This window comes from Pleurodeles waltl, chromosome 10 (genome assembly GCF_031143425.1).
Source record: "Pleurodeles waltl isolate 20211129_DDA chromosome 10, aPleWal1.hap1.20221129, whole genome shotgun sequence".
Taxonomy (NCBI): Eukaryota; Metazoa; Chordata; class Amphibia; order Caudata; family Salamandridae; genus Pleurodeles; species Pleurodeles waltl.
In genome coordinates this window covers 865,251,472-865,266,365 of record NC_090449.1, presented here as the reverse complement: position 1 = coordinate 865,266,365, position 14,894 = coordinate 865,251,472, and the positions used below count along the sequence as shown (strand labels likewise).

At 39.7% G+C, this 14,894-nt stretch overlaps 1 protein-coding gene across 1 annotated transcript in view; it reads left to right on the top strand.

Moving 5' to 3' along the window:
* ITGA8 (integrin subunit alpha 8) overlaps window positions 1-14,894 on the top strand; it is a 550,523-nt gene that overhangs the window by 164,754 nt on the left and 370,875 nt on the right. Inside the window, exon 7 of the mRNA XM_069211593.1 lies at window positions 10,722-10,847. Coding sequence (XP_069067694.1) covers window positions 10,722-10,847 — 126 coding nt within the window. The remainder of the gene's footprint in view (window positions 1-10,721; window positions 10,848-14,894) is intronic.

The window sequence follows — 14,894 nt, the reverse complement described above, 5'->3', positions numbered from 1 at the left end:
ACACTCATTGTTTATAAGCCAGAATTGGCTACTCAACTGACACTAAGATACTGAAGCATCTAATTATTATAAAATATAATTAATGCAGAGTTGACATGCTTTGAAACACTTTGCACAGCATCACTCTCGTCATGGTATGACTGGAGGAGAATTATTTATAAAGCTTTAATTTGTATCCAAGTACAAGGTAATTGATTCACACTTTATGTGATTATAATCCCTTGCCTGAAATGCTTGTGGCAGCTAGTACTATTTGGGATGAGTCTCCTACTGTCCAGTGCAGAGATGCAATGCTGATTAACTTTTGTCAGAACACTGATGCAAGTTTATCTGTGGCCTGCTATTTCACTTCCTTAATGTGATATACTAGTTTTTCCATCAAACTTGAAGTTCAAAGTCTTTTATTTTCACAAAAAATAATACTTTTTTGAAGGGTTTTTATAAATCAGAGAAACAGGGAGATGTGCGAGATCGGCAAGTGTTGAAACGAACTGGAGTGCCATTTCTTTCAGAGCAGGGAGAGTCTATGAATTGTGATAAGTTATGGGAGATGGTGGCCTCAGTATGGCAATACGTTTTGAATGAACTCCCCCAATGGGCACATAAATCTGACCCACATAATTAATCTTGTTTCTATGCAAAATTATTCACACATTTCTGGCTGCTTATCTCTGGCAGTGAAAATGTCTTCAGAGAAAATGTATGTAGTATGTCAACAATATGAAAAAACAATACAGTTAAATGTTAAGAGCGTACATGTCCCACCCTGGCCAGAAGGAGAAAATACAATAAGAAACGAATCAGATGTTGGCATTACGTATTTAGAAAAAAACTGCTTTCAATGTTATCGGGAAATGAAAAAAGTGGAAAACATGACAGAGAACCCTCCATGCCGTTAAATGGGAAGTAAGCGCTCCGTGTGTCCAGCCAGTGCTTAATTTGTAATAGAATGAGTGAAGCTCTGCTTCGAAAACCACGACTGGTGCATTAAAACGTGGGCGCACTAAATGCCAAAGCTGCTAGTCTCTAACTGACCTCAGGGCTCTTCCTTCCACTCTCAGACACCCCGGACCCTCTTTATCTCTCTCCTGCAGGTTTCTTCTTACCCTTTTTGGGCGTTTTTTCTATCTTTCGCTTCCAGCTCCTTTCTCCATTTTCTGTTTTTCCCTCTCTTGCTTGCGGTCAGTGTCTGATGTGGAAAAATAAGTGCCAGTCTCCAAAAATGAACGCCGGTGGAACTATGACAAAAACCGGCTCAAATTAAGCACTGGGCTGCCAATGGATGAATGTGGCAGAATAGAAGTTAAAGGATGGTTCTAATGAACGTTTTATTTTTCTGTCTTAAAAACATTTCAGAGGGAAGATGTTCTTGTGTTCTAATGGAGGCAAACTGATGGATGGGACAAGTCATGAACAAGTACTATTTATTTTGGCCTGTATACAGCTCATCTAATTCTGAGTCTCCGTGAGAATTGTGTGTTAATGTGTTGGGTATTGCTATTCTTATAGCAAAACATTTAACAGTTTAAATGGTTCACATAGAAATACTACCAAATAGGAGGCTATGGAGGCTCCTTAGATGATGCTCTTAGTAAGTAAAGGAGGAAATGGAATAACAATGGAAAATTAGAGGAAAGGTAGTAGCAATTGGCTGCAAAAGTAGTGGTAATTTCAGCATGTGCTGCAAAGTAAAAATATGTTTAAGGCTTAACTATGGGGCTTTGCATCTAAAGTGATTAAGCACCAGATGCAGAAACTCGAGATTAGGAGATCCTAACAGGTTTGTCGGATTGAGAGTAGATCAGGAGGAAGACGTTCCTGGGGACTGCTGATGAGAGATTTTGCAGGGAGATTTTCTTTTTCTTGTACCGGAGAGTTTGTGCATCTGTAATTTTACTGTATTTGGAGGACCCATCTGAGATCAGATGCCATGAAACGACTTTGGTAATTTAAGTGTTTTGAAAGTAATTGTATGATGCATCACAAAAGACGGGCCTCGTCTAGATCTTCTAAGGTTTGTGAGTTAAAGTCAAATTGCTTTACATTAGAAGCAGCCAACAACTAAGAGGAGCGAAAGGTAGCTTTGAAGTGAACAGGAAGCAACTAGATGTTATTCATCAAGGAAATCTGCAAATAGTAATTGCTTGGACGGCAGGGCAGAATAGAAATTAAAGACAGGAATATGGAGTTTTTTCCTGCCAAGGCATCAGAGATGAGAAACTCTGGACTAACATGTTGTGTCAGTGTTTGTTTTGACATGAAGTGCTGAATCAAGAGACATTTCTATGAATTTGGCACTCGAGGTCTAAAGGGGAGGACGGAAGAGGGCAGTTTAGATCAGTTGATCCTAGAAAACCTAAATGTAGAGAAGGGATGTCATCTGAGATATGAGGGGGCGTATTTATTAAAAGTTCACATGTGAACAGGAGAGAGCTGAACAGCGCTTAATCTACTAAGAAATTGTGCTTTTCAACTCTCTCCCTGCATTGCCGCACTTGGGGCTGACAAGCACCAACACAGGCACCTCGTTCTATGGTGTTAGGGTACTTGTGTTACAGATAGGATTATTTTTGTGCAGGAAGGGACACCTTTCTGTGCTAAAATAATCCTTACAGGCTATTTTCTCTCTGTATGTGAGCTGCATAATGCAACACACATGAAAAGTTGAAGAAACAAGGAGAAATAAAGACATTTCTCCTCCAGAAGCCTTTGTCGGCTTTCTTGTTACAAACCTAGGTTTACAAGTCTTTTTAAATCTCTGTTTGCATCAAAATACATGGGTGGATGCATGGGAGCACCGACGCTCCACTCATGTAACATTTACATGCTGGAAAGTAATGCAAGACAGCACTATGCACTGCATTGTGTTACTTTGTATTTTCTAGACCAAGCAAAGCCATGCAAATCGACTTTGCATAGCTAACCAAATGCAAAATATGATTATGCATCCTGGATGCGCCAAAAAAGTGATCTATGCCGAGGAGTTTAAAGATGTTTGATGTCCGAATCTGAACTTCATTCAGATAGCTTGTTAGTCAAACAATGAGAAATAGTCAGTAGAAGACGGGAAGTGCATGCTATGTAAAACTGTGTCCAGTTTCTTCAGATGTTCTGCCCAGGAGTTCTACAAAATCTAATTGCTTGTTCTGAAAAAAGTGTTCAGTCTTTTAAACTGCTGCTCAATAGAAGTCTCTTTAAATAGCAGATTTCCTCAGTACTTCAGTCAGAGCCTCAAAAAGAAGACGAATCCAGAAGCCCATAGTCTCTTTAGAAGATGAATATAGAATGTTTAGAATCCTAAACATAAGTGGTCTTATTTGGTTATTGTTAGACCTGACAGCCTAAGGGTGGTCACCCCTAATTTTTTGCCTGCCTCCCTCAACTTTTTGGACACTGTTTCTGCTGGTTTTTAGACTCTGCGCACTTTACCACTGCTAACCAGTGCTAAAGTACATATGCTCTCCCCCTTTAAACATGGTAACATACCCAATTGGACTATTTAATTTACTTCTAAGTCCCTAGTACCGTGCACTATATTTGCCCAGGGCTTGTAGATTAAATGCTACTAGTGGGCATGCAGCACTGGTTGTGCCACCCACTTAAGTAGCCCCTTAACCTTGTCTCAGGCCTGCCATTGCAAAGCCGGTGTGTGCAGTTTCACTGCCAATTCGACTTGGCATTTAAAAGTGCTTGCCAAGCCTAAAACTCCCTTTTTCTACATATAAGACACCCTTAAGGTATGCCCTAGGTAATCCATAGGGCAGGGTGCTGTGTAGGCAAAAGGCAGGACATGTACCTATGTAGTTTACATGTCCTGGTAGTGTAAAACTCCCAAATTTGTTTTTACACTTCTGTGAGGCCTGCCCCCTTCATAGGCTAACATTGGGGCTGTCCTTTTTTGAGTGGTAGCTGCTGGTCTGAAAGGAGTAGGAAGGTCATATTTAGTATGGCCAGAATGGTGATATAAAATCCTGCTGACTGGTGAAGTTGGATTTAATATTACTATTATAGAAATGTCACTTTTACAAAGTGAGCATTTCTCTGCACTTAAATCTTTCTGTGCCTTACAATCCACGACTGGCTGGGTTTAGTTGAGAGCTCCTTGTGCATTCACTAAGACACTCCCCAAACACAGGATACTCAGCCTCACTTGCATACATCTGTAGTTTGAATGAGTCTTCCTGGGCTAGGAGGGTGGAGGGCCTGCTCTCACACAAAGGACTGCCACACTCCTACTGGACCCTGGCAGACAGGATTGGGGACCTGGTGCACTTCTAAGCCACTCTTTGAAGTCTCCTTCACTTCAAAGGCACATTTGGGTATTTAAACAGGGCCTCTGCCCCTTCCAACTCAGACACTTCCTGGAGAAGAAACTTGTAACCAGAATCTGCATCCTGCCAAGAAGAACTGCCTGGCTGCTCAAAGGACTCATCTGACTGCTTTCTGTGAAGGACTGCTGCCTTGCTGTTGCCTTGCTGCCTTGCTGCTCTCTGGCTTTGGTGAAGAAGTGCTCTTCAAGGGCTTGGATAGAGCTTGCCTCCTGTTCCCTGAAGTCTCAGGACCAAAAAGACTTCTCCCTTGCAACTGGACTCCTTGTGCGGTGAAAATTCAACGCACAGCTTGCTAAAAATGACGCATAGCCTGCTCTGCGGTGAGAAATTTACCGCACGCCGAACCGGGATGACGCAGCCCGACTTCGCAAGAAGAAGATCGACGAGGCGCCTGCGATGTGACCGGAACTTCGACTCATGGCCCATCGGATCGATGCACAGCCGACCTGGGATGACGCGGGCCGACATCCAGTGGGGAAATCGACACAGCGCCTGCCGTGCGGAAGAAATTTCCACGCAGCGCCCACCAGAACGATGCAGCACTTGTGACTCCACTCCACAAGCCCAGGATTCCACGCATAGACCCCGGGGCGTCTGAAAACCCCGCAACCCAAAGAGGATCCACGACCGAGTGCCGGAAAGCAACGCACAGCCGCCCCTACATGAAAACTAAACAATGCACCACCGTGTGCGACCTGAGAAATTGACGCACACCCCCTTTGTTTCCACGCTTCTCCTCTGGCCCATTGCGGAGATTTTTCACGCAAACCAGGTACTTTGTGCTAAAAAGAGACTTTGTTTGCTTCTAAAAGAATTAAGACACTTTATATCACTTTTCAGTGAAATCTCTACATTTACTTGCATCTTTGATCGTTTTGACCTGCAAATATCCAAATAAATATTAGATATAAACACTGTGTGGTGTATTTTTGTGGTGCTATATTGTGTTATTGTATGCTTTATTGCACAAATACTTTACACATTGCCTTCTAAGTTGAGCCGACTGCTCAGTGCCAAGCTACCAGAGGGTGGGCACAGGATAATTTGGATTGTGTGTGACTTACCCTGACTAGAGTGAGGGTCCTTGCTTGGACAAAGGGTAACCTGACTGCCAAACAAAGACCCCATTTCTATCAGTTATTCAAATATTATTAAAGGAGATGGGATAGAAGCATTAATGTTGTTAATTAAAGGGTGGTCCGAAGACAACAGTGTATCCTTGCCTACCTAGCAGTCTTGTGGAAAGAAAGTTAAAGAAGACAAAGGTAAAAAAGAAGACAGCTATGATTTTTTTTTCCCTCTGTACTAACAAAACAAAAGAATGACTACACTCCATTTTCCTATTTTGAAAGGAAAAGATGCCCTACAAGATAAAATTTAGTCTGTCTTGCTAGGCCCTTCTGATTGGTTCCCATGACCGTGTAAAATACATGTACATTCATGGACGTGCAGCCCCTGGTACTGCCTTTGTGACCCATGGTCTCAGGGGTAGCAAAATCAGAGCCAGGAACACAGGTTAGCTCATGCTAATGGGTGTCAATTGGGGCTCTTCTTCCTTCATTTTCTGGCAATTTTCTTTACCAAACAAATAGTGAACAAATAGTGATAAATAATATTTACTATTTGTGTAGTAAAAATAGAGTACAGTTTGCTAGAATATGACCCTAGCTGGCAGCTAATGTAAGTAAAAAAGATGCTTTCAAAGGTATGTGGCATGTGTGCTTGTGGGTGAGAGTGTGTTTATGTGAGTTTGAGTTTTGTGAATGTATGTATGCATAAGCCTGTGTATGTGAGTCGCAGTAAAGATCAAATGGCATGTTATGTCACTTCCACTACACTTGGCATTTTGGTGAACTGACACCCATGTGTACGTTGTGACTAATACATAAGTATATGAACTTAAACCAGTACTTAACAAGTATTTGCAATGTAATGGGTCTTGTGTTTACTGGAGTTAGAGATATTAGCATTGTAAATTCCTATCTGGACTTTTCTTGCCCCATAAATTGAAGATAAAAAGTAAGACAGTTGACATAAGCAAGTCGATTCAAAGCACCACAGCTGCCATGAGCATGAGCGCGAAGGAGAGACACAAAAGGAAAAAAAGTTTGCTCACAGTCAAACATATCGGCAAACATGCAATTATCCATGTAACAGAGTCAATGGCCAAAGTGGTAACAAAACTGCCCCAAGGAGGGACAAACTTCAAGCTTTTACCAATTATGACAAAGGATTTTTGAAAGGCAAGCCCATGAATGAGTGATAGTGATGGGCATGTGGTGGGCATAGTTAAAAGTCCACAGATAGATTACAACGCTTGCGCACTCGACCTAGAAATTACAGCATCAGTACCTACCATTTAATAGATTTGATCCAATAATGAGTGATAAAGTACAGCAAATTAATCACATGAACAACATGCCGAAACAAATTAAACAGAAATAAAACCGAATTAGATTATTAACTTTTTCCTGTATGCAAGGGTAAGTTCAACAAAACAACCTAACAGCAAACAATGTTATCTTCTGAAATAACAGTGTCAGTGCTACTGGACAAGACTCTTTCAAGAGAGGTGTAGTCTGGTCACTAACGTTCACAGAAACTGCGTTAAGCCACACAGGAAACCTGTCCTTCAAGATAACGTCCACTCCTCATTAGTAACAATGGTGGATTTTCCCTAAAGCTCCTTTTACAAGACGTTTCACTCTTACCTATTACAGGAGAAACAAACAACAGTGTCATCTGTATTTAAAGTCTTTCAAGCTAAAATAAAAAATCTAAATGTGAAGATAAGCATTGTGGGGAAATTAAAGAACTTTACTGACTGCCATATAGGAGTGGGACACTAGAATTTCAATGTATGTCAAATGAGAAGTGACAAATAAGTAAAAATGTGATTGCTGAAGGATGGTGGCCTGTCCTTATGTCTGTATGTGAGTATTTGTTTCCATGTGTGATTGCTGCAGGGTGGTGGTATGACTTTCGCTCTGTATGTGTATATGTGTTTGTGTGTGTGTGAGAGTGTGAGAAACAGTGTGTAAATGAGCCTTTTGTCATCAGCCAGGAAGTATCCCACACAGTAGTCACTAATCCAATCCCTATATTAGGCTATCTTGAGATCTGATGACAAAGGGGCCCTACTTCCCTCATACCACGCTCCTTTTTGACATGATGGTATGCTCCTCTGGCATAATGGTGGCAGTGCTTGGCATCCCATAAGCATCCATGTCATAATGGTGCACATCCCTATTCTAACACTCACCTTGAAAACCCCATCATCAAGCTGCCACCATCTGGAATAATGCTGGCTTTTATGTCATGATGGGGGTTCAAGACATATCATGGACAAACATTCATATGCTGTAGCAGTTAAATGCAAGTAAAGTTATGGATAGTGGGTCAAAATAAGATTTGAAGTGTGTGAGAACAGAGACCTCTTGTACTCTTTTTATTGTGTCATGCTCCCACTCTGTATGAGTATTTCTAGTAAGTCCTATTTACCCATTCACCCACCCATGCAACTCACTTATCAATGTACCCATTTCTCCAACTCATGCACCTCTCTTTCATCATGCCATCTAAGCATGCAATTCTCACTAATTCATACATGTACGCATCAATCCATGCACTTAGTCACTCACTATGCACTCGCTTATCTATCCATTTTTCCAGTCACTGGCTCCTTCTTGCATTCACTCACACTCCAATCCAATCACACGCACAAGCTGGCTAATAAAGGAAGAAACACTTTTACTTATATAATAATGTCAGAACAATTTGCTTTTTCAATGTTTATTATAAAAGGGCACACATGTACATGCAATTTATGATTTATATGTTATGCATGACTGCTTTTGTGACATAAACACTCAAAACCTCAATATGTATTTCATCCATGTAACCACAGCTGCATGTAAGGAACTGTGTGCCAATGTTTATCTTCTCAACTGTGTTCATAAGTAGTCAAACCTGATAAAAGACATGGTGTTAAGTGCAAAAATTGCACGTCTGCTTATTAGCACCAGCAGGGTTTACACTACACCTAATCAGGTGCAAGAGACAGAGGAAAACTACAGTAGATTACAGAAAGTAATGAAATTAGTTGGTCTGGGTTAATTGATAGAGCCACAAACACTATTTTGGAATTCTTTTTGGCAAATAGACTTGATTCTAACAATAGAACCTCTTTAACAGTAAAGTAAAAAGAACTTCAAATTACAATTCGAACTGCAGTCTAGATAATGTAGCAAGATGTTAATATGGCTTTTATGGGGGCAGACGGATGAGGGGACCACAACTGGCCAAGAATGAGAGAGAAACACTAGGGCAGAGGATTGACTATTGATGAAAGCAATATGGTATGTCTATTTATATCACCTACTGCTCTCTGGTGAGGCCCTGAAACACTTTCAGATGGGTAGTGTGCTACTCCAAGGGAACCCATGTGTTTCTGATTTAGTCAAATATAAGGATTGTCGTTGGTAATGCTGTTTCTACTCATTTCAAGTGGTCTGTGATACAGGGAACTATTTGTGGTAGATCTGTCATATATTAATGATTCCCAGAATTTTTATAAATTTGAAGCATTTTTGGTCGCAAGAAAGGAATAGATCCAAAGTTATTAAGCAATGTTGTATTATTGGTTAGTTTTAACTGCAGAAGAACAAATTCAAGTTGAAACTGGAAGATGTTATGAACTGTAGGTTATTTTCCACTGTAGTATATTGTACATGATAGCTTGAACATAAAGCTTGTCATCATTTAAACTTGTGTAGTCAAGTAGAACATTTAGTCCATGAGATAACTGCTGGCACTTCAGATGAGCAGTGGTTTGAATACCGTAGTCCCATAGGGATCACAATTTCAACTGGCCAGACCATGGTCAAGAGGTGCAACACGAGCATGGATGCACCTGCTTTGGTAATTTGAAGTATTAACCATTGACACTTTGGATCATACTTCAATGCATTGGTATATCACTGTTTCACAGAATTCAAACATGCAAAAAAACTATCAAGAACACAAACTGTTCCTTTGATATTCATGCTCGGGAGACCTATCAAACTAAATATGCACGCTGCCTCAAAAGAGACTTCTGAACTTGTAGTATATTAATTGAGTCTTCTTCTTTGACTTGAAATAGTCTAAGGTCACAAGGCTGTTCCTTCCCTACAGCTCAATTACTTTTAACTTTAGCCAGTAAAATTCAGTTCTTTCTCGACCAACAACGCTCTATGCTCATTCAGAGATACTTTATATATCTTACCAACTCAGGGCTCTCTCACGTAAATTGTTGTAGTCAGAACTAATTCCCCATTACATTGTTTTATCTGTGAAATGAAACACTAGGAAAAACATGGCATTTTCAAAATGCATTATTGAAATGCTCTTGTTAGTCTTGGCATGTAACTAGAGAATCTTCAATTCCCTCTCACCAGACCTGCATAATGACCTTTCCTTTATCCAGCCCAAAAATTACATCACCTACAGTGATTGATGTAATCAACCTATCATATTTGATACAGGCATTGCCATTACTATTGTCCATTAGATTTTTTAGAGGGGACTATTTAATGCTTACTTCAAAGCTCTCACACAAAAGAGCACTAGATTCGCTCAATTGTTGTTCGTCTGTCAAAAGGTGCACCATTCTTATATGTCATGTAGAATAGACATCTTTTATTTTATTTTATTTTTTATTAGCTCTTGTTGTCAAACTCACAAAAGGTGCATCATACATGAATTCGCTACACCCCTATTCACACCTTCCAACCTACTTATGCAGAGGGATGTATTTTGCATATTTATTGTAATCATTTTTCAAATCTTGTACAACCCTTCTTACCTTAACTCAATTGAATGTTTAATTTTCTTCCTTGTTATAAAGGCTTTGACACATGTAGTGATTAAATTCCCATGTTCGGATGTACTTTTGGTAAGTGATTGATATTAGTCTGCCATAATATAAGTATGTATGCAGGTTTATTAGCAATATTGTTCCAATAATGTTTTATTGGACCCAAATATCAGTCATGGGTAATTCCTTATTCAAGTTAATTACATGGGCCTGACAGTGAAGTATGTAGAGAGGAAGAAGGCTACACAAAGTTGGAAATTAATGTAAATCAACTGAAACCACAAGTGGTGAGCAACTAAAAAGGCAATATAATTAAGGACGTGTAAGGAAAACCAAACAGAGGAATAGTATAAATAAAGCATAGTTAAATCCTGGTGCCATCACTAAAGAGTAGAATAGGCAAAGTGCATGGTTGGCAAGGTGATTGGTATTGAGCTGTTCTTTAGGTGTGAATAACATAAGAGGAGGTGCATAGTTCTCCGTCAACCGTACAACTAGCCTTCAATTCATTCATCTCATCTATTTCATTATAGGACAAGTAATCACTGCTGGTGTAGCAGAGATCATTTCCGGATACTCCTTCAAGAACATCCTCAGAAATGTAAGAGGAGAAAAACAAACCAGAGCCGCTTCAGACAACTATGATGACAATTACCTTGGTAAGAGACATGGGTTTGACTGTTTTACCAGCACATTAATAGCATTCAAGCTCATATCCAGAAAAATATTCTGCTGAATCTCCTCATCAATTTAGATAAATGTAGTGCTTGATTATGTGCTGGGTGGAGCAGTGTCCCTCACTGGGATGTCGCTTTACCCAGTCACAAGTGGCACCGTGTTCCCTCATCTGAACTTTCCACATGTGGGTACAATGTGTTCAATTTTATCAGTTGGTCTATATGGGCACTAAAATGTTATGTGATTTGAACAGCAAGCACAGCCTAACTCGCCACCTTCCCATTGTCCTTTTGTGCCACATGTGAACACTACCCCTGTGAGCCGACGCCATTGCCTGCCCCTGATGCTTTCCCCACCTACCGCCTCATGCCTTCTGCATTATGGGATAAAGTGCCCTCACCTTCACATTAGAAGAATACTAAAAGTCACTAAGGAGTTCCTTCAACACATACAGGAGTGTGGTCTTTATAATGTCACAGAACTCTGAGGTGAGTTGCAATATCCTTTTAAAATATGGCAGGGGACATTTTATTTCTTAAACTATAAGTCATACAATTTCTCTTCTCCCAAAAAGATTTACAGTTTTAGTTTCTTGCACTTGCATATGAAAGAGCTAGAATGGTTGTTGCTGAGAGATAGAATAAATGTGGACTCTGCAGCCAAACATACCCACATACAGATAACAATTTATTGCAAACAATAAGCCATTTAATGTCAGTTGCTTTCAAAACTATGCGTAGTCCTAAATGTGTTGTAATATGAAGAGAGAGTTCTGCTTTTGTGCTATAGACCCTAGACATTAGGACAAAAAAGCTACCATAAATGCTGAGGATACTCAAAACACATTTTCACTTTCTTTCTTTCAAGAGCAATTCTAATACTGCTCATTGACCTACCTTTCACACTGTCTGCTGAATTTGGCAATAGGCATAATGTTTCAGGTAAATATTACTAGATTGTAGTAGGAAAACAAGAGAAAGATTGTCATATCTATATTCCAAGCTTCCATGTTTTAAGCAAAATATAACATTGAAACTGGCTATTTGGCTTGCGGTACATTGGGCGAATTTTGTGGGAGCTGAGTAGAAAGGAGAATATTCCAGTGAGTATTCTATGTTTAATCAAATCAAGATAGCAGAATAGCTCCTTTTAGCAGGGTGAGTGCCAAACATGTCTGTCTCCCTGATCTGCTGTCAAATTGTGTGTTTGTACATTTCTATTTCATTGTTTATATATCATTATTCTACTTTTCTATTACAAGTAACTACAAACATACGTGCTTTGACATGTAAACAAGGAAACAATCAAAAAATAGAAAAGGCCTAATTAATGTTTGACAGTTCACAGTCCTCTTTTTAGAAATATAGAAACCTCACAGAGGTACGTTTAGAACTAATCTCATCAGTACCGGTATTAGATCAAGTTTTTTGCAAATGTGCCAAAGGACACAAAACAATCAACTATGTAAGACTGCAACTCTGAATGTAGTTCATTGGGTTCAATCTAAATACACAGACAGGGAGGTGCCGCTGCCTGTTGCTATACAGTGTACACTGCTCCAGCTCATCTCATTGGTATCCCCCACTTGGTCCTTTATGGAGGTGGTTGCCACCATCACTTTCCAAGAGCACTCATTATTCCTGCAACTTCACAAAGCCTTTTTATAGTATGCAAAGCAGTGCTCCTGTGGTACTCTTTTATGTACTTTCACAAGCCTTTGTGAATTTGCCCCAAACAACTAAATTTGGAATATTCAGGGATTGCCTAATTGAAAGGACTGCACCCTCTTTGAACTTTTACCAATGGTGAGTTGGACATTTCATGGCCGATTCACAAAGGCATATGAGAGTGCATAAGAGAGTATGTAAAACTGTATTCCTGTAGTAACTCTTCCTGTAATCACAAATGCTTTGGTGAATCAGCACCATTATGTTCTATAGATAGACTATAGTAGGCTATGTATAGCGATCAACAATGCTATCAAAATTGATTGGGTCTTACTGTACAATCTATTCTTAAACTACATCTATAACATAATCCAGAAATGTTTCTGAAACATGGTTGGTCATTGATCTCTTAAACGTGCAAGGGATGCATTTCTATTGCTTTGCTATCAGAAGCAAGAGTACTGGACTACCTATCAGATGTTTTGGTACTTGTTAAGTTAGGTGTGGAAAACGAACAGTGATACATTCTCCTCTGTAAAATGTCTGTGCTGACGTTCCCATCCATTTCTATTCATTTGCTTGTCCTGGGAATATGCACAGGCATTTTATTTGGGTCCGACCTCTCCAAGTACCACGTGCAACTGTGTGCATGCATAGGGCCAATGTTTTTAAAGTTTGTGTTTAGTACCCAACACGCTGGCAGCCAATACCAGGTTAATTGACTATGCCAATCTTTTAAATTATTCTCTGCGTGCCTGCTACAAAAAGATGTGCCTGCAATACAGTGTCAACAGGGAGTAACCTGCGTGGAGTTTACTCTGGTTTAGCATTAGACAGTTTTGCTGCATGGTTTCTGTTGCATACTGACCTCTGCAGCAAGTAAGTCAACCCGCTGAGCAGTCCCAACAAAGAACGTTTACAGAGCAGGGAATGGCTAGGTATTTCAATACCTAACATTGCACATGTGACAAACAGAGCTGCCTCTTGGTTATTATGAGGATAGAGCTGTTATTAACTAACCCAGTGCCCCTCTTGCCTTATCTCAGGAGGAAGAAAAGCTGAGCTATTTTTGCAAGGATTTAAGCTTGTGATAAACAGTTTACAGGCAGGTTTATGTAGCAAACTTTTGAACCGATCGTTATATTTCTGGAGTTGAAGGTACCTTTTAATCTGGATTATATTCACAAATATAGCAGTAATTCCTTTCCTTTAATCAAACTCAGTGTTTGGCCCCGATGCTTTCCTCCCTCTTACCCGTCCTATCTCTGGTCTTGAAACATTTAATCCTTAACAAAATTTGTTTTACTTTTTTTCTGCCAAATTCTACCCTAAACTTGAATTTTTTATTTGAAGTTCGGGACATAAAAGATTTTACCTAATCTGGAAAATGCAAAGATGCTCTAGAAATTAAACTGCCAGTATTTATGACTGGAGCTCTGCACTCTTAATCCAGCTTTTGCCCTTGATCCAAATTTTTGTGATTCCAGGAAATTCACTGCATCTCTCTGTGCTTACATATTTGGAATATGATGTAACAAGAACATTTGTACAATATTCATTCCCAATTATTTAGCTCCAACCTATCATCCCTTCCTGGCTCTGTACCGGGTCCCAAGCGAACCTCCAATGTGGCCCATATATCTTTTAGAGATTTCTTTGCAAAGTTCTGTGATTCACCGAATGTCAAGGGGGGCTTTGTGAATTTTTGTGATCCCTTCTGCGAGAGATTTACATCAGATTATTACTGTTTCCCTGGGTTAAAAAATGTAAGTATGCTTTAAATAAATGTGCTTAGTAACAAGAGTGTAAGTGCTGACAATGTACCCTTACAATTGATGAGCATTTCAGCAACTATCATGAATTTATCAATATCGTGAGAACTTCGGATATACTATTTTATGGGAGGTTCATCTGTAATCTTCAGGAACATCCCATTCTCACATTTCTCAATATTTCTAATTATTGCAACATCTTCAGATCAGTATTTGTTCAACAGCATGCAATATTTGCAACCAAGAACCGTATAACCTAATTCCTAATGTATTAAACTATATACATTATAGAAGTAAAAGAGCTTAAAAGTGAGATTGTGTAATATGTAGGAGCCTATCTCACAATTGTATTTCAGTTTTCACCAACACATTTCTTTTGAAAGTCTCATCACTGTCAATTCCCCCCCTCCCCCCCCCCCCCCGGAAACATAATATTTGTTGCTACTGGCTCGAATTTGGAGCAGTCGTGGGTGCACAGGGCTGGTTTCTGACCGCTGGGGCAATGTGGTGGTAAATACAACAGGTTATGTAGAAGCCTAGCTCACAATTGTATTTCAGTTTTCACCAACACATTTTTTTGAAGGCTCCA